At 46.8% G+C, this 18,685-nt stretch overlaps 1 protein-coding gene across 2 annotated transcripts in view; it reads left to right on the top strand.

The window, feature by feature from the left end:
* HUNK (hormonally up-regulated Neu-associated kinase) overlaps positions 1 to 18,685 on the top strand; it is a 113,515-nt gene that overhangs the window by 37,693 nt on the left and 57,137 nt on the right. For both annotated transcript variants that reach the window (XM_053220638.1, XM_053220637.1), the window contains exon 2: positions 6,995 to 7,287. In XM_053220638.1, the coding sequence (XP_053076613.1) occupies positions 6,995 to 7,287 (293 nt within the window). The remainder of the gene's footprint in view (positions 1 to 6,994; positions 7,288 to 18,685) is intronic.

Here is an 18,685-nt window from a genome sequence, read left to right as displayed (position 1 = left end):
CCAAAGCAGGCTCCAGGCTCTGAGCTGTCAGCACAGAGCCCAACACGGGGCTCAAACCCATGAACTGTGAGATCATGACCTGAGCTGAAGTCAGACGCTTAACTGACTGAGCCACCCAGGGACCCCTCTCTTCCCCTCCTTTTCTCTCTTTTTAAAAAAAAGTTTATTTATTTATTTTGAGAGAGACAGAGCATACACAGCAGGGTAGAGAGAGGGAGAGAGAGAATCCCAGGCAGGCTCTGCACTGGCACCATAGAGCCTGATGCAGGGCTGAAACCCATGAACTGTGAGACTATGACTTGAGCCAAAATCAAGAGTCGGACGCTTACCCGACTGAACCACTCAGGTGCCCCTCTTCATTTTCTTATATGGGCACCAGTCCTGTTGGATTAAGGCCTTACCCTTATCATCTCATTTAGCCTTAATTACCTCCCTTTTCCCAAATATAGTCACCTTGGGGGTTAGGGCTTCAACATACAAATTTTGCAGCGGGGGAGCACAATTCAGTCCGTAACAGACGGTGATCTTGAACCACTCCAAAGGATCTGAGTTATCACCGTGAAAGAGCCCGAAGACCCGTGTCCCTTCCTTAGTGTGCACTTGGCACATGGAACAGTGCCAGATACATTTTAGGTGCTTGATAAATGTTTGCTGAAGAAGGAAAGAGTCTTTTGAGTTTAATGTAAATTATTCATTAAGAGACCAAAGCAGGGTATCTGGGTGGCTCAGTCAGTTAAGCATCCGACTTTGGCTCAGGTCATCATCTTATGGTTTGTGAGTTAGGGCCCTGTGTCGGGCTCTGTGCTGACAGCTCAGAGCCTGGAGCCTGCTTTGTATTCTGTGTCTCCCTCTCTCTCCCCTGCCCGACTCACACTCTGTCTGTCTGTCTCTCTCTCTCTCAAAAATAAAAACATTAAAAAAAAATTTTTTTTAATTAAAACATAAAAAAAAAAGGAAACCAAATCATTCTGGAAGAAAGCTTTTTTTTTTTTTTGGCTAATTTCCATGTAATAAGAAAATTCAGTTGGTCATGGCCTCTTACTCCCTGTGCCTTCTGATTATCTAAAACATTATGGTATAATAGCACTGTGATTAAAGAAAGGCTGAACTTTCAAAAACACAGCACACACCGCAGAACGGATAAGACGTGGGGGACATACATGTGTGTTTTTGTGGTATTAAAGAGGGGGTCTGTGGTCAGCATTCTTTTTCTTACTCATATGGAAGATCCATTTTATATCTGTCTTTTCATTTTAGAGATTAGACACATGTATGATTCTTGATGTGTTTGAGAGTCATGAATTTTAAAGGCAGTGGAGGGTGATCAGGGATGAAGGGATGAATTTTAAATCCTGTTAACGCTGATCCTATGTAGACAGTCTCAACTAAGTCAATATTTAAAGAAGATGAGAGAAGTAGGCTGATATTATACCACTGCCTCGGGATTTAAAAGCAGCTCTATTCCAGAGAGTTCGGGACACTGAAATGGGGTTCAGGCTTCTTTTTTAATCTGCTGGGGAGGGAAATGCACATTTTTTTTTTTTTTTTCTGAGCTGAACCAAACTGGAGTGCTTTTCCACCCTCTCTCTATAGGCTGCTTCCGTGAATGTAGAATGGTAACACTAGTAAGAGCGCCAATTTAAGGAGCATTTACTATGTGTCAGACATCGTACTGAGCACTTTCTGCACATTATCTTAGGTCCCAGCGTGTGCCGTGGCGGGGTCAGATGCCTTTGTGCGTCCCTCATTCTGAGTAAAATTCAGTGTTGGATTTTTTTTCTCCTACTACATGCCATTAAGCACAAACTCCTTTCTGTACCTGTCTTCCTCCTGATGGATTGGGATCCCAGTGCTTGTGCCCCCCCCCCCCCCCCATTTTCTGTGTTGGAGGGCAAGCAGGCTCTGTGCTATCAGCACAGAACCCCACTCGGGGCTCGAACTCACGAACGGTAAGATCGTGCTCTGATCCGAAATCAACAGTCTAACACTTAACCAACTGAGCCACCCGAGCGCCTCAGGAGCTTAGACATTTAAATTTGCTGATCTTACCCGTCACTGATAGGCATTTTTTTTTTTCTTTTTGGTGGGAGCAGGGTGGGGTGGGGAAGAGGGTGGGAGTTGCCATCTTGTGAGAAATGCAATTTCTTAATTAATGAGAGAAGTTGGTGAATAATCTGTTTTCAACTGTGGTTCACGGGAGCCGTGTTAGTCTCGCTCTGATGTTTGCACCACCGCGAGACTCGGCTGCGCGTCTGGGAAACATGGCGGCAATCTTTGAAAACGGAGGCCTTTGTAAATTTCGAGAAGCTTTGCAAGCTTGAGTCTGTTGACGATCTGGAGCTGTTTGATTTACCTTTCACAGCAGAATTGTTTCTCTTGATGTGCTCACGGTGACATCCAGGCTGCCACGCTCCCTTGACATCACTCCCCGCCCCCCCCCCCCCCCAGCCCCCTTCCCCAAACACACCCTTCCAGTTGGGGTCCTTGGACTTGGTCCTGAGTGAGTCTGCACACATTTAATTTTTACTTTTTAAAACTCGCCTGACTGAAGCAGTTCATCCTTTCGGCTAGAGACCCATCACCATGCCAAGCTTCAACCTTGTAGAATCAGCATTAGATCTACTCTGCAAATGTCCGATTACCGTCAAATTAAATTAGATGCCTTCCTTTGCTGATCGTTGACTGCCTTTTCCTTAATTTTCCGTTCAGCGTTTCTCATGTTAGTTGTTACAGATGAAGCTGGTTAAACATTCCATTTTCAGTATTATCGAGGCGGGGTTGGTAAGTTTAGGGGGTGGATTAAAAAGCCCAGGGATGAGGTGGTGTGTGGAAATGGAGAGGGACATTAATGAGGTGGCTTTCGGGCTCAGGGGTCTTCACCGAGGGGCTCTCAGAAGCCACAGAACATGGAAAACAAGATACCAAATGACAGTGGGGCACATGTGGCGTGCTGGCTTCCTGGGGCCGCTGTCACAAAGCATCACAAACTCGGGGGCTTAAAACAACAGAAATTGATTCTCTCACAGTTCTGGAGCCTGGAAGTCCCAAATCCGTTTCACTGGACCAAAAAAGCAAGGTGTTGAGGGGGCCGTGCTCCGTCCGATGACTCTGGTGGCTGCGGCATTCTTTGGCTTGTGGGCCATCCTCCTTCTTCACGCAGACTTCTCCTCTGTGCGTTCGTGTGAACCCCCCTCCCACCCCTCCTATTTTATAAGGACAGTTGTGCTGCCATGTAGGGCCCGCTCAGATGGTCCAGGTTAATTTCATCTCAAAATCCTTCACTTTTTCCAAATAAGGCCATATTCACATGTTCTGGGGATTAGGATTTAAAGTCTTTGGGTGGTCATTACATAATCAACTACAGGCAATTAAAGAGCTAAGTAAATTATCCTAATAACCATTGTGTGCTCTGTTGAAAAAGGCAGATTGTATTACTGCCGGGCTGTCAGACTATTGTTCATTCATAGTACTTTTAAGAATTTCATTGCCAAAGGGTGTCATTTTTAAACCATTGCAAGCAAAGCCACAAGCAAAGACAGAGTCTAATTGTACTTTTCAGCATCGCTCTTTCTCTCCACCCCCACAAGACAGTGGCTATATTACATGTACGTATGCGCACACATACACGCGTGTATATGTGGTTATGTATGTACGTGTGTGCACATACATGGATGTGCGTATATATGTGTATATATACTTTTTTCTTTATCTTTTGGTCACGGGTGAGTACAGTTTTTACAGCTTTCAGTCTAGCATTTAGTTGTGGGGGCCAAACTACAGCCTGAGTGTAACTTTAACTTCTATGGGAGGATTGCATCCCTATTGGCTGATTGTCTTTCTTAGTTATATCTTTGGATTAAAGACCTGAAAACCCCCATCAAAATGGGTGAAGGCACAAACTTCCAGTTATAAGATAAATAAGGCTAGGGATGTCACATATGGCATGGTGGCTATCGTTAACGATACTGTATCGTATATCTGCATGTTGCTGACACAGAGCATCTTAAAAGTTTATATCACAGGGGCGCTCGGGTGGCTCAGTTGGCTGAGCCTCCCGCTTCGGCTCAGATCATGAGCTCATGGTTCATGAGTTTGTGAGTTCGAGCCCCGCATCAGGCTCTCTGCTGTCAGTACAGAGCCTGCTTTGGATCCTCTGTCTCCCTCTTTTTCTGTCCCTCCCTCACTTGTTCTCATTCTCAAAAATAAATGTTAAAAAAAGTTCGCATCACACTCACACACACATACACAAGTTGTAACTGTGTGTAGTGATGGATGTTAACCAAATTTTTTGTGGTAATCATTTTGCGGTACATACGCCGTATCAAATCAGTGTATGTTGTATACCTAAAACTACTGTGATGTTGCATGTCAATTTAAAAATTTTACTAAAATACAAATGACTGTCCAGAAGAGATAATAGATTAAGGTCTTGGCAGCTATTTTTGCTTCCGTGGTTAAAAACAAAAAAAGGTTCAGTGATTTGCTCCAGCTGGTCCCACACTGTTTATGCAGTGTTATGCATGATGGGAGGAACGTGGTTCCTGCTTCAAGGGCCGCGTGCTTTGAATGGGGCCCCAGATGGTGGCTATGGTGGGCACAAGAGAAAGAGAGCTGAAGCACCCCCTGGGAGGGAGGTGGGATTTGAGTTAGTGGCTCAAGGACTGGGGCATCCAGTTGGGTGAGGGGGTGGCCTGGGCTCAAGCTCGGAGAGTAACCCAGTGTGTGTTCAGGAGAGTGAGGAGACTGGCCCCCAGGCCATCCCCTGATGCTATGTTATTTGTTTGTTTATTTATTTATTTTTTATTTATTTATTTATTTAAATAATTTTTTAATACCTATTTATTTTTGAGAGAGAGAGAGAGCGAGCGAGTGTATGAGTGGGGAAAGGGCAGAGAGAGAGAGAGGAAGACACAGAATCAGAATCCGAAGCAGGCTCCAGGCTCCGAGCTGTCAGCACAGAGCCCAGTGTGGGGCTCGAACTCACGAACCGTGAGATCATGACCTGAGCCGAAGTCGGACACTTAGACTCAGCCACCCAGGCGCCCCTGATGCCATTTTAGATAAGGTGTTTCTCCTGGTACGGGGAAATAGCACTTTCTTAGGATTCTTGTGAATAGCTAGGGAATAACCTTTGCTTGCAGTGTCTGACAAGAGGGAGAAGCCTGAGTGGGCCAGGGAGTGTGGACCTTGCCCTGAAGGCAGCAGTGAGCCCCAAAGAGCTTTCAGCAAGAAATCAGAGTTCCAGACCCATGGATTTTGAGGCAGAGCATAGAGTGACTTTAGGGGGCCAGGAAAAGAGGTAGGACATTAATGTAATGGTCCAGGTGATTGGACTTTGTTTTAGTTTAGTTTTTTAGGTTTTTTTTGTTTTTTTTTTTTAATGTTTGTTTGTTTTGTTTTGAGAGAGGAGAGGGAGACAGAGCGTGGATGAGCAGGGGAGGGGCAGAGAGGGCGAGAATCCCAAGCAGGCTCCATGCTGTCAGTGCAGATCCCCACATGGGTTTTGATCCCACGAACTGTGAGATCATGGCCTGAGCTGAAATCAAGAGTCGGGCGCTTAATCAGCTGAGCCGCCCAGACGCCCCTCATTTAGTTTTTAATCACAAACCTGAGTCAAGAAGTAACATTTGAGCAGCTCACTATAAATATTATCTATCAATCATCTATCAGTCAAGCATTCATTTATTTATTATTTCTTTATTTTGAGAGAGAAAGCAAGCAAGCGCAGGGGAGGGGTGGAGAGAAGGAGAGAGAGAATCCCACGCAGGCCCCTCACTGCCAGGGCGGAGCTGGATACGACATCCCCCTCAACTGTGAAATCATGACTTGAGCCCAGACTGAGAGTCGGATGTTTATCCTACTGGGCCACCCAGGCGCCCCTCAATCATTTATGTTTTTTTATCTGTGTCATAACTTGGTAGTAATATATGGGGTATATTATGAAAGTGACAAAGTACAATCACAAAAAAAGGAAATAAATAGAAGTGGAAAACCCACTCTTTTTTGTCCTGCGGGGCCTCTGGCTTGAGAGCCTTGCACGGGAATGTCCCTTGCTTTGGGAATGTCCCAAACAACTTTGAGTCACAGAAATGGTCCGTCTGGGGGATAGGAGGCACAGTCCTAAATGAGCCTGACCGGTGGCATGGGAACAGAGGAAGGACAGGTGAGGAGGCATCAGCAGGAGGAAGCGACATGATGTCACCGACTGGTCTCCTAGCGAGAGGAGTGAAGACGGGAGAGGGCAAAAACAGGGGTGTGTTTTAGGTCCTGGTGAGCTGGTGAGCAGAGAGGTGAAGCCCGCCAAAGGGAAGGGGTGCAGATTTGGCTGGGAAAGACCATCTCCACCCCCGTCCCTGCCTTTCCCTGCCTTTGCAGGAGGCTGGAGGGTCTGTGCCTGTGACACGTTGCTTGTGAGGGCAGTGACCCAGGAGCGGTGTCCTGTGAGCAGCTGAGACACAATTGCGGGCCACCAACTGGCTGCACCCTGACATAGGGGCCAAGAGCTAACGTGAGCCATGGCTCGCCAAGGGAAAGAAAAGGACGCTCTTCCGTGGCGGGAGGAAGGAGAGGGCATTGCGTCCTCCACCTGGAACAAAAGATGAGGGCAGATTTGACTGTCAGAAGTGGAGGCCTGGGGGAATCCAGCCCCCGGATGGATGACGGCTCAGCCTGAGAGGGAGCCAGGAGAGGCCCTTGGCTGGGCTGGAACTTGGCATTTCACGCCGGGGATAACCAAGTTTGACACTGACTCTTCACTGAGCCTTCCAGACCGTCCAAGTTGGCCTAAGTGAATTTCACTCTCTTCCTCAATAATCGGGTCTGGTTCCTGATGTTACATTTTTGGGTTTTTTTTCCCCCTGGATGCTATTTTTAGATGAGGGGGTTGTCCCCCGGTACAGACGAGTAGCTATGTATTTTCCTAGGGTTCTTGTGCCTAGTTAGGGAATAACCTTTGCAGCGTCTGACAACAGCCATGTTCTCGGTGTCTCCTCAGGTGGCCATAAAGGTCATTGACAAGAAGAGAGCCAAAAAGGACACTTACGTCACCAAAAACCTTCGGCGAGAGGGGCAGATTCAGCAGATGATCCGCCACCCCAACATCACCCAGCTCCTTGATATCTTGGAGACGGAAAATAGCTACTACCTGGTCATGGAGCTGTGCCCTGGAGGCAACCTGATGCACAAGATCTATGAGAAGAAGCGGCTAGAGGAGTCTGAAGCCCGCAGATACATCCGGCAGCTCATTTCTGCCGTGGAGCACCTGCACCGGGCTGGGGTGGTCCACAGGTAAGGGCCGTGCCACGCTCACGATCACCGACTCTGTGCTGAGCGGACAGCACAGCGGGTCAGTGCACTCTCGGCAAGGCTGAATTGTTGCAGCATGCTGTGCACCGTCTCCGGATTTTTGTGTCGGGGGATTGTTTTGTGAGCTGGGTTGGTGCCATCGTGGGGTGGAAAGAGTGACCTCTGAAACCAGGGTGCCAGGGTTTGCATCCTGGCTCTACCCCTCCACAGTTGTGTGACCCTGGGCAAGTTACTTCACCATGCTGAACTTCAGTCTCTTCTTCTGTAAAATGGGAAGAGGAATGATGCCTTGTCTCATGGTTGTTGTAAGGGTCTGTGTAGAGAATGCAATGAGTTAATCTATGAAAAGTGCTGAGAACAGTGCTGGGTCCATACATGTAAGTGTTGGCTGCTCAAATCAATGTTAAGGTGGCATGGGATGGTTTTTCAGCTGGTGCTGCAGATGATGCTTTTGTTGTATTTGCTTTACATATGGTAGTAGCTGTTTTATTCAACAGAACTGAATCACCATTTTTTTTTTTTCTTTTTTTTTTTTTTGAGAGAGAGACAGAGCATGAGCAGGGGAGGGGCAGGGAAGGAGAGGGAGCCACAGAATCCGAAGCAGGCTCCAGGCTCCCGAGCTGTCAGCATAGAGCCCGATGCGGGGCTCAAACTCACGAGCCTGTTAGGTCATGACCTGAGTCGAAGTCTGATGCTCAACCGACTGAGCCACCCAGGCGCCCCTTGAATCACCGTTTAAATTGTGAATTTGCTCTTAAAAGTAAGGGGTGTGTCTCATGAGCCAGACTAACCTTGCAAATGATTATGAAAGTCAAACTTTTTTTTTTTTTTTAACAGTCTGTTCCCTCCTGAGGGGGAGCACCACAAGGAAAAGTGAATGGAAATAGCATGCCTAGCAATGTTGCCGTGGGTGGTGGGGGCCTATTTTGAGTGCTGTATTAAAATACAATGAAAGCAAAAGAAAGAAAAATATTTAAAAAGTGCCCTTTTTTTTACCCCCAAGAAAATGTTGACTTTACCAATAAATTCATACTTCTTCCTTCTTGCAATTATAATCAGTAATTACTCTGGGCTGTTGAGAAAACTTAGGGTCACATTTAATTGATTATCATTTTATTTATTTATTTATTTATTTATTTATAAAAGTTTATTTATTTTGAGAGAGACAGAAACAGTGTGAGCACAGGAGGGGCAGAGAGAGAGAGAGAGAGAGAGAGAGAGAATCCCAAGCAGGCTCCACGCTGCCCGGGCAGAGATCGACTTGGGGTTCAGCCTCACAAAACTGTGAGATCATGACCTGAGCCGAAACCAAGAGTCAGACACTTAACCAGCTGAACCACCCAGGTGCCCCATGTTTAAAAATTGTTTTGTATCGAGGTACAATTCACATACCACGAAAGCCACTATTTTAACGCGTACGGTTCAGGCATTTTTAGCATCGTAGCAGAGTTGTGCAACTATTGCCACTAATTTTAGAATATTTTCATCACTCCAAAAAAGAAACCCTGTACCCATCAACAGCCACTCTCCATTCCTGCCTCCTGCCAGCCCCTGGCAACCACTAATCTACTTTCTGTCTGTGGATTTGTCTGCTCTGGACATTTCTTATAAAAGGAAACAAACAGCTGTGGGGTTGTTTGTACCTTTGTCTATTATGAACAATGCTGTTATGAACACTCATTTGCAAGTTACAGCATGAACATGTGTTTTCACTTCTTTTGAAGAATTCTGCTTTTAGCAAAGGAGCTGCTAGGTTATATGTTAACTCTGCATTTGACCTTTTGAATAAACACACGTGTGTGTGTGTGTGTGTGTGTGTGTGTGTTTTAAGTTTACTTATTTGTTTTGAGAGAGAGAGAGTGTGTGAGCGTGTGCAAGCGGGAGAAGGGCAGAGATGGGGAGAGAGCGAGAGCGAGAGAGAGAGAGAGAGAGAGAGAGAGAGAGAATCCCCAGTAGGCTCCACGCTGTCAGCACAGAGCCCGGCAGGGGGTTCAGGCTTAGGAACCTCAAGATCATGTCCTGAGCTGAGAGAGATTAAGAGTCGGACGCTTAACCAACAGAGCCAGCCGGAGGCCCCAGTAGACACATATTTTTAAAAATTCAGCTTCTAACGGTGCATTTTATGTGTTTGAAAGCCATTCATATTCTGATCAGTGAAGAAAGCAGCTCTAGGCCTTTAATTAACGGAGCTTGTAGGCTTTCAAGGTGAAGAGGGCCTTTCCTTACTAATGGGATTGGATGCTCTACCCCGTGGTGCTTAAGCCTGTGGACATGGTGGGGGAGGTCCCCTGGCTCAGAGCGATTCCAGGGCCTTGGCCAGGCATCATTCAGGCAGATCGGTTCCTCACTGAGGTGACAGTCTCTCCGTGTACATGTTTTCTTAGTCACACATGTTGTCATGAAATCACGCCTCATTGGAACTCTTTGAGTTCCGGTCAGCAGGGAAGGGAACGTTCGGAAATTTTAAGGTAATAACACTATTTGTGGCTCTTTCCATCAATACCCTGGTGCGGCCTGCCGTGTCACAGCTCTGCCCCTACAGGAGAACAATGGCCGTGAGTGTGCCTGGTTCTAGCTTTGTTTATTAAGCAGACAAAGGCAGAGACCTCACGAATGAATCAGCTTGGGTTACTGACTCTGCTGGTCAGAGTGGCAAATAGAACGGGGGGTCCAAGCTTTCTGCAGGTCTCGGGGTGTCATTACAAGGGTTTTGAGCTGTCAAAAACCAGCTGAGCGCCCAGCTTCGCAGGATCCTGAGGACAACAAAGGGAAATCCAGTGCATGCTCACCGTCTTCTCCCGCAGGAAATTCTCAACAACGCTTTTAAAGTCATTTTAACAGATTCCCATCCCTCTCGGCACAATTACTGTCAGGACGTCAAAGGAATGAATTTAATCATGTTTTGATAGCAAAGACGGTGTGCTTTTCTTCCTCTGATCTCTGACATTCTCCTTCTTTTTCTGTCCTTGGAAAGGTGTTCATAAGCCGGCGATGGTAGAGGCTCAGATCTTTCAAAGTTAGGGGAATTTGGAAACATAGGTGTCGTTGAGGGAGGAGTCCTTTGTTTTTCTCTCTGGCGATCATGTTAATGAGCACCAGTGCGCACGGACGTGGGTGGTTAGGTGGTGGAGACATCACAGGAACATGATCATGCAGGCGAGACTCATGGGCTGACTCTAGCTGAATGTCTTGACTTTCCCAAATTCTGTACCACTAACAGCATACATGACCTAGTCACCGCTGGTATAGCCTTTACTGTAGCCCTTTCCCATGGTGGCAGCTTCTCTCCTGTAGGCTGCAAAGAAGAAATGGATTTCTTTTTCTTTCTTTCTTTCTTTTTTGTATTTACCAGAGTTTTAAATTATTTTTTTAATGTAATGTATTGTCACGTTGGCTAATGCACAGCGTATATGGTGTGCTCTTGGTTGTGGGGGTAGATTCCCGTGATTCCCAGTGCTCATCCCAACAAGTGCTCTCCTCAATGCCCATCACCCATTTTCGCCCCCATCAACCCTCAGTTTGTTGCCTCCCTCTCTGTTTGAAACTGTTGTTTCATAAATTATTTTGAAGTTAGATTCTTCGAATGAATAAAAGAGTATGGTATTTCAGAGATGCCCTGGGAGTCCCTCGTGGGAAGATTTCTGAGCAAATAGACTGGATCATCATCCCAAAAGGATTTAGGGTGAGTTTTGGTGACTGTGCCTGTCCAGTGATTTAAAAGGCTTTTGGTTAGTGTGTTAGAGGATGCTCTAACAGCACAGTTCCTGATTAGGCTGATACTATATCCTTGTATTCTCATCAGCTTAATGCTTGGCAAAGCCCTTGTTTCCTGTGATATGAAATCTAAATATTTAATTGTCTACTCGGAACTACTGAAATATCCTTTACAGGCAGGAAATCTTTAAAAATCATGTAAATATTGTAAGCAGAAAAAGAGAAAAGGAAACTAAAGCTGTATATAGCAAGGTTCCCTTAGCAGCTGGCAGAGAAATTCATTTTACACTGGGCCTGCCGGCTTGTCTTTTGCTATCGTATGGCTGTGGCCGACTTTTAGAAAAGTAGAGTATGGTCTGATTTCTTCATTACTCCGTGTTAGGATGGCCTGAGAAAACTCCACGTTTAAAATATACCGATTTTTTTTTTTTTCTTTCTCTCAAACGTGCTCGCCCAGCACGGTGCCCAAACCTGATGATCTGCCTGTTGTAGATAGAGCGTTGACTCTTAACGTCAGTCAATGAAAAGTGTGATTCCGAGGACAGGCTAATTTGAGATTCATCGGTTCATTCAAAATAACAAAGTCCAATCAAACCGTACAGACAAAACGTAACAGTGTAACACAATACCGCCATCCCTGAGCAGGAAGAGAGGAGCCGAGGGGGCCCGCAGGACCAGGGCTGAGAGACACATGATCAAAGGGAGTGTGAGCCTGTGTTTGGATGTACGTCAACACTGCCACTCCCAGGGCCGTGACCTTCCTCATTCATCAATATCAAGAAAGGGCCCTCTCTGCTCAAGAGGAATGTGGTGGAAGAGAAGGGACACTCCTTTGTTCTCTTGGGCCTGACAAGAAGCAGGCACACCACGCAGTGGTGGGGCATTGAGTTCTTTTAACTTGCAGGTTTTCTTGGAGAGGGGAGGGCAGGAAAGGTGGACGAGGAGGGGGTGACTTCTGCTTACATTCAGCAACTGTTTGGGATCCCTGGGCCTTCTGCTGAGAGACCGCACACACCTAGAGACGCTGGTCACATTTAGCAAAGGTTTTGTGTTGAGCTGGGTTTAAAAAATCGGATCGGAACTATGAGATTTCACAAAGCTCTAACGCAGCAACTTTATGGAGCGGGTTGCAGGGTGATCAGCGGCATTGATTCCGAAGCCAGACCGCCTGCACCCACGTGCTGGTTCTGCCACTTAAAAGCTGCCCTGGGCAAATCGCTCAGGCTTATGTGCCTCTCTACACAATAGGGATAATGGGTCATCCACTTCACGTGGTTGTCATGAGGATTCAATTAGTCCATTCACGTTAAGTGTCCAAACTGAGGCAGTAAGTATGGAGTACCTCATCCTGCCCTGCTCATTCTTCAGGTCCTTGTTCTAAGATCACCTCCTCCAGGAGGCTCTCCAGGCTAGGTCCCTGGTCCTAGACCCACACTGCATTTCTACTTTGCTTTCCAAACTTTTCAAACGGTAGCTTTCTTGTTTGGTATCTGTTTTCTGCACAGGCCACAGGTAGCCCAGCGTGCAGCCCAGGAAGCATACAGCAAGACTTCGTGGAATGAATGAAGGCCAGTTGAATGACTACAGCTAGTGTCAGAGTTAGCACTGGGATGGAAGCTTTTTGGCAGCCAGTTCATTCTGGAATATTCCATATCGTCCCTAGAATATCAAAGGAGTTTCCAGGCGCCTGGGTGGCTCAGTCGGTTAAATGTCCCAACTCTTGGGTGTCGGTTCAATGCAGAGCCTGCTGGGGACTCTCTCCCTCTCTCTTGGGCCCTCCCCTGCTCGTTCTCTCCCCCTCTCTCTCAAAAATAAGTAAACTTAAAAAAAAAAAAAAGCAAAAAAAAAAAGGGGGGGGGCGTTTCTTCATTGACTTAGTACCAGTTTGTTTATTTTTAGGCCCCAATTTGTAGAGTATCATCTTTTTAGTGAGTGAGTAGCTCTTTCACTTTATAAACAGTTCATATCTGGAGCATTGGAGGAATTCAATAAAGGTTTCATTTTGAATAAATAAATCAGGTACGTGCTTCACAAATTATTCTTGTGTTTTATCAGAATGCCCATATTGTAAGTAAATCCGTGATTAAGAAATCATTTGCTTTTAATACAGTGCTTTTGAAGATAAACCTAACCCCCCAAAAACTCGTTTCCTGCAAAATGCCTATGGCCTTGGGGAGTTAGGTGCTTTTCTTGGATGCTTTATTCTTTTTTTTTTTTTTTTAATTTAAATTTTTTTTTTTAACGTTTATTTTTGAGACAGTGAGAGACAGAGCATGAACGGGGGAAGGTCAGAGAGAGGGAGACACAGAATCTGAAACAGGCTCCAGGCTCTGAGCTGTCAGCACAGAGCCCAATGCGGGGCTCGAACTCACGGACCTCGAGATCGTGACCTGAGCCGAAGTCGGCCGCTTAACCGACTGAGCCACCCAGGTGCCCCTTGGATGCTTTATTCTTAGCTTATTGCTAAAATCAATCTCCACAGGCACCAATGTCTCCTCCAGACCTGATCCTGTATGAGCTTGCTCTGGCCACCCCCTGGGCTCTTTCTCTCTGACCTTTCCGTGGAGGGCTAATGGCCCCCAGTGCTGTTTCCTTATCACCCAATTAATCACCTTTTTAAGTCTTTTCTGGGCTCTCCTCCAGAGGAGGGCACTTGGTCTTAGCACCTTTATTATCCTCATCTCTGCCAATGGTAGGTTAGCCTGGGAGTGGCCACAAGACAGTGGGGCTCAGTTTCCCTCCTGCTAAGGGCCCTGCCAGGTAGCTACTCTTGGGACGCCGTTTTTCAAAGCAGAATCAGATGCTCGGAGTTTAAACTACTTGCCCAGGGCCACGGGACGGTCAGTTAGAGAGCCTGTCGGTCCTTGTCTCCAGCTGCCAGGTCTGGGGCCGGGACTGTGCTCAGCGTCTCTGCCCCGGGTCGCTGCCCCCCTCTTGGAGGCGCCTTGCGCTCATGTCTTCACTTCCATCTTTTGTCTCCACCCGAGTGGCACCTGGGGTCTCTGTGACTTGGCCTGAGGTTTGTTAGAGGCCTGACCTTTGACCGTACTGGCTGGAAAGGGCCTTGGGGAGGCCGGTGGAGAGCCCCTTCCTTCACTTCCTCCCCAGTGTTCTGGTTGTATGTGCGTGCACGCAAGTGCGCTCATGTGTGCACGCGTGTACACGCTCACCTACATACACAGAAGCATGCACACACGAGCACGCACACATGCACATATGCATGCAACACCACACGCACGCACACACACATGCATGCCCACATACACAATGATCATCCGTGCACACACATACGCGCACGCAGACATGGCCACCCACAGGCACACCTGTGCAGGCACACACGCCCACTCTCCACCTCCCCAGTACTCTCCTGGCCGCCTTCCCTGAAGGGTCCCAGCGGCTGCTTCTCCTCTCCTCACACACTGAGCGCCAGGACCCCTTATGTTTGTTATGGCAACAGAGCCCTCCCCAAAGCACACCCCTCTGTCTGGGAGGGCTGTGGCTGGAGTTCTTGGCGGCTGGCCTCCAAACCTTGGAAGGTTTGGAGGTTACCATGGTTCAAGAAATGCAAGGAGAGTTTGGGTGAGTGGGTGGGTGCAGGGGGAAGGAAGGCGAGGGGCACACTTGGTAGCCTGTGGGTGGACCTTTAATTGCTAGTCACGGCCTGTTGGAGCTTGTGCTTTTGAAATAAACTAGAACAAAGGGCTGGTGATTAGGGCTCTCCCCTCGGGCCCTCTCAGTCTCCCGAGAAACACCCATCAACCCCTCTCAGTCTCCCCCTTCCCCAAGCTTAGTAGAGACTGAGACCCGGTGTCAGGTCTCCAGAGCTCTGTGATGATGAGGCCCTTGGGCATTGCTCCTGGAACAGCCCGGTGTCCAGAGAAGGCTCTGTGCCTGGGCCCCTGGTGGTCTTTTCTGGGCCAAGCTCCCTCCTTTGTTCCCAAGACACACAGTAATTGCTTTTGGTAAATTCTCAAGACTCAGGTGCCCCGCCCCAACACTGTCCAGGTAACCCGATCCTCTGGTGCCCCCTTGTATTAGGCCACGCCCCATCCCCTCTCTCTGTCTCCTCTCTGAAGCCCCTTTGGCCAAGAAAAAGCTGTTTTCACCACCCCCTGCCTGCTCCCGCCATCCAGGGACCACTTTCTTTCCTTCTCTTCTCTTCCGAGGCTTAAGTTCACTCCGAACTTGCAGTTTGCCAGCCACAGGGAAGACCTGCTCACACTGCAAGACTGTGGGAGGAGCCTCCTACTTCTCTCTCCCCTCCATAAAGTGATGAATCTGATCGAGGGACACTGCTGTGAAATTGAGGATTGCCTCCCTCATCAAGTGCGAACCAGTCCGCTGTCAGAACGTTCCTTCCCAAATGGCAAATCTCACGCTTACCAGAGCCAAATATCTTGTTCTCGGGGATGGGGCTAGTGTAAGTAGCATCTTTTCACAGGGACCACAGGGCGGTTTTCTGGATAACAGAGGCCTGCCAGTATTTTTGTTTGTTTGTTTTTAAAAAGATGCAGTGAAATATGCTACCGCTAAAACCTCATGGATAGATTCATCCCTCTTATTATTCAAGAAGATGTCTCTCAATTTTGTGGTCTCCTGGGAATATTTGTGGTCTCTGGGGTCAGTTGTTGAAGAGCTGGGCAGAGGGTCTGAGTGGTCCACTGTGCCAAATGGGGCTCGTAATTAATTTCAGGTGGTAAGGGTTCCCCGAAGTGAACATCCTGAGTGAGGCACTTGCTTGTAGCGGTAACATTCCTAGTACTGATCTCCTAGGAGGGGAGAAAAATATCCAAAAGCTACTTTTAAAGAGTTAATAGATTTTATTTTTTTTTTAGAGCAGTTTTAGGGTTACAGAAAAATGGTGCTGAAACTGTAGAGTTCCCACATGCCTTCCCACCCCCCTTCCGCATGGTTTTCCCGGTTAATATCTTGTGATAGCGTAGTACATTTGTTAGAATTGATGGACCAATGTTGATGCATTATTATTAGCTAACGCCCATAGTTTACATTAGGGTTCTCTCCGCCCTGTGCAGTTCTGTGGCTTTTGACAAATGCCCGATGTCGGCATCGTAATAACTTCACCACCTCTGAAAATTATGGGCCACCTCTTCTTCTCCTCCTTCAGGCAACCATGGATCTTTTTACTGCCTCCATGTTTTTGCCTTTTCCAGAAGGTCATATGGTTGGAATCACACAGTACGTAGCCCTTTTCAGATTGGCATCTTTCACTCAATCATATGCATTTAGGTTCCTCCGTGGCTTTTCATGACTTGGTAGCTCATTCCTTCTTATTGCTGAATTAACTTTCCCTTGTCTGGGTGGACCACCCAGTTTGTTTACCCATTCATCTCCTTGTGGACAGCTTGGTTGCTTCCAGGGTTTGGTAATTATGAATAAAGCTCCTATGAACATTCCTGTCCACAAGTTTCGGATTCTTGGGGCGCCTGGCTGGCACCGTCGGTTGAGCATCCCCACTCCCGACTTCAGCTCAAGTCATGATCCCAGGTTTGTGGGATCAAGTGCCACGTAGGCCTCCGTATTGAGCGTGGAGCCTGCTTAAGATTCTCTCTTTCCCTCTCCTATAAAGTAAAATAAAAAAGTTTTTGACTCTTTTGGGTAAATACCGATGCAAAAGCTACTTTTAAAAACATGATGTTAAAGCCTTTCTTCCTGAAGAGAAGGAAAATATTCTCCCCCTCCTTCTAGATGTATTTCAAGACAAGGCAGAAGGTAGCAATAGATAAAGCCAGAAGTTGTGGAATGTTCCTTTCATTTGGGTAGATGAGGTACACTCCTTTCCTGAACAGAGACTAATGTAGCTCACCTTTAGTCCTGGAAGGTTTAGGCAGTCTGAAACATTTAGAAACATTGGCAGAAGGGTAATAAATAGGTAAACAACCGAGTAACAGGTTTGTTCTGAGCATTTGTCCTAAGGGTAGGTACTATGGGATCGGTGGGTGGAAATGAAAACTGATTATATTTTTCTCACTTTGCCCAACAATTACATTTTATACTTACTCCCCTGGTTTTATGACATTTCCCCAATTTCAAAAGTGGGCATTTTTTCCCCCTCTTTTGCATTTTTTCTTATTTTTAGTCTTCCATTTATATCATTCTTCTCATCATTGTGGTTGTTCACTAGGCTTTTGTGGGCCCAGAATTATCCAGCTTAGCTTTGTAATTCTTGGCAGTTGCTTTCTTATACCTCACCTCTCTCAATTGTTTTTCTCCATAGTGTATGTTCTGAACCAAATTTCTCCTTTAATGCCTTAGTGTGGCTTCCATTCTTTCCAGGGAAAGAGGTTTAATTTCGCTGGAAACAAACTGTGGCCTTCCTTTAGATTTAAATAGCACAGCTGCTTTATAATCAGTTTGCACAGGATCACAGTTTGGGCTATTGCTGGCCCAGTGTTTTGTGTGTACGTGCAGTTTTTTTGGAATTACCGTAAATGCTTGAATAGAAGGTCAAATTAGATCATGTCCTACTTCTCTTCAGAAAAGAGGAAGTGTCTAATTTTCACTATTCGTTTCACCCGAGGAAACGAATAGAAAGGCAGGCCAGGACGTTTTACACGGCTTTAATAATAACTTTCAGGGTCATAACCTCACAGTTGTGAGGGTCTGCGACAACTCTAAAAACAATTCATCGAGTTGTTGATTTGTAGAGATTTTAAATAGGTGCTTATTATTCAAATGGCTTGTGCTGAGACTACCCGCCAGTATTCACAAAGTGCATTATCACAAACATCCAGTCCACCACAAGGTCATGCGACCCTGGTAACACCAAAGGAAGGCTCTGTCATCCCTGTCCTGACAAGTTTCAGTAAAATTGTTTCATGAAATGTGAGGGTATAGGAACAATATTTTTTTTTTATTTAAAAAAAAAAAATTTTTTTTAACGTTTATTTATTTTTGAGACAGAGAGAGACAGAGCATGAACGGGGGAGGGTCAGAGAGAGGGAGGCACAGAATCTGAAACAGGCTCCAGGCTCTGAGCGGTCAGCACAGAGCCTGACGTGCGGCTTGAACCCATGAACTGTGAGATCCTGACCTGAGCCAAAGTCAGACGCTTTACCGACTGAGCTGCCCAGGCGCCCCTCCATGATCCCTTTTAAAGGCTGACATAGGTTTTATATAGTCTGTGCATTGTTTCCACTGGATTGAAGCGAAGGGACACAGATCTTCCTCCCGTTGGTGGGTGCATGTGGGTGGGGGGATATCCATATGCCCTAGCTGCGGGTTTCAAAGCAGACCTCCCCTTTCTCACCCAAGTATGCAGCCCTAAAGCTACCAGCCACCTCCCAATTTTGAAAGACGTTGGATGTTTTATAGAGCTCACCTTTTTTTCTCCCTTGACTCCTTTTCTTCTCCCAACTTGAAATGCTTCCCTTTATTGTTCCTGTGACAACTGTGTCCCGGGCTTTCCCTCCCCCCCCTCCCTTCACCAGCATGTTGTCCTTGGTTCTTCTCCCCAACCCCCAACCCCCAATCTCCTCCCCCCCTGCCCTTCATCCTCTCCCTGGGCGATCTCCTGTCCTTTCAAGGCTCAGCTCCCCAACTGAGGTTGAAAATTGGTAGTTTGCCGGAGGTAACTTGCCTGCAAGTTTGGCCTATGCAATGTGGCTGTTACTGTTTTAAATGTGAATTTGTTGCCAACATTTAAAAA

The sequence above is a fragment of the Acinonyx jubatus genome, chromosome C2 (genome assembly GCF_027475565.1).
Source record: "Acinonyx jubatus isolate Ajub_Pintada_27869175 chromosome C2, VMU_Ajub_asm_v1.0, whole genome shotgun sequence".
Classification (NCBI taxonomy): domain Eukaryota; kingdom Metazoa; phylum Chordata; class Mammalia; order Carnivora; family Felidae; genus Acinonyx; species Acinonyx jubatus.
The sequence above is the reverse complement of the archived record's forward strand: the minus strand, read 5'-3'. Positions and strand labels throughout refer to the sequence as shown.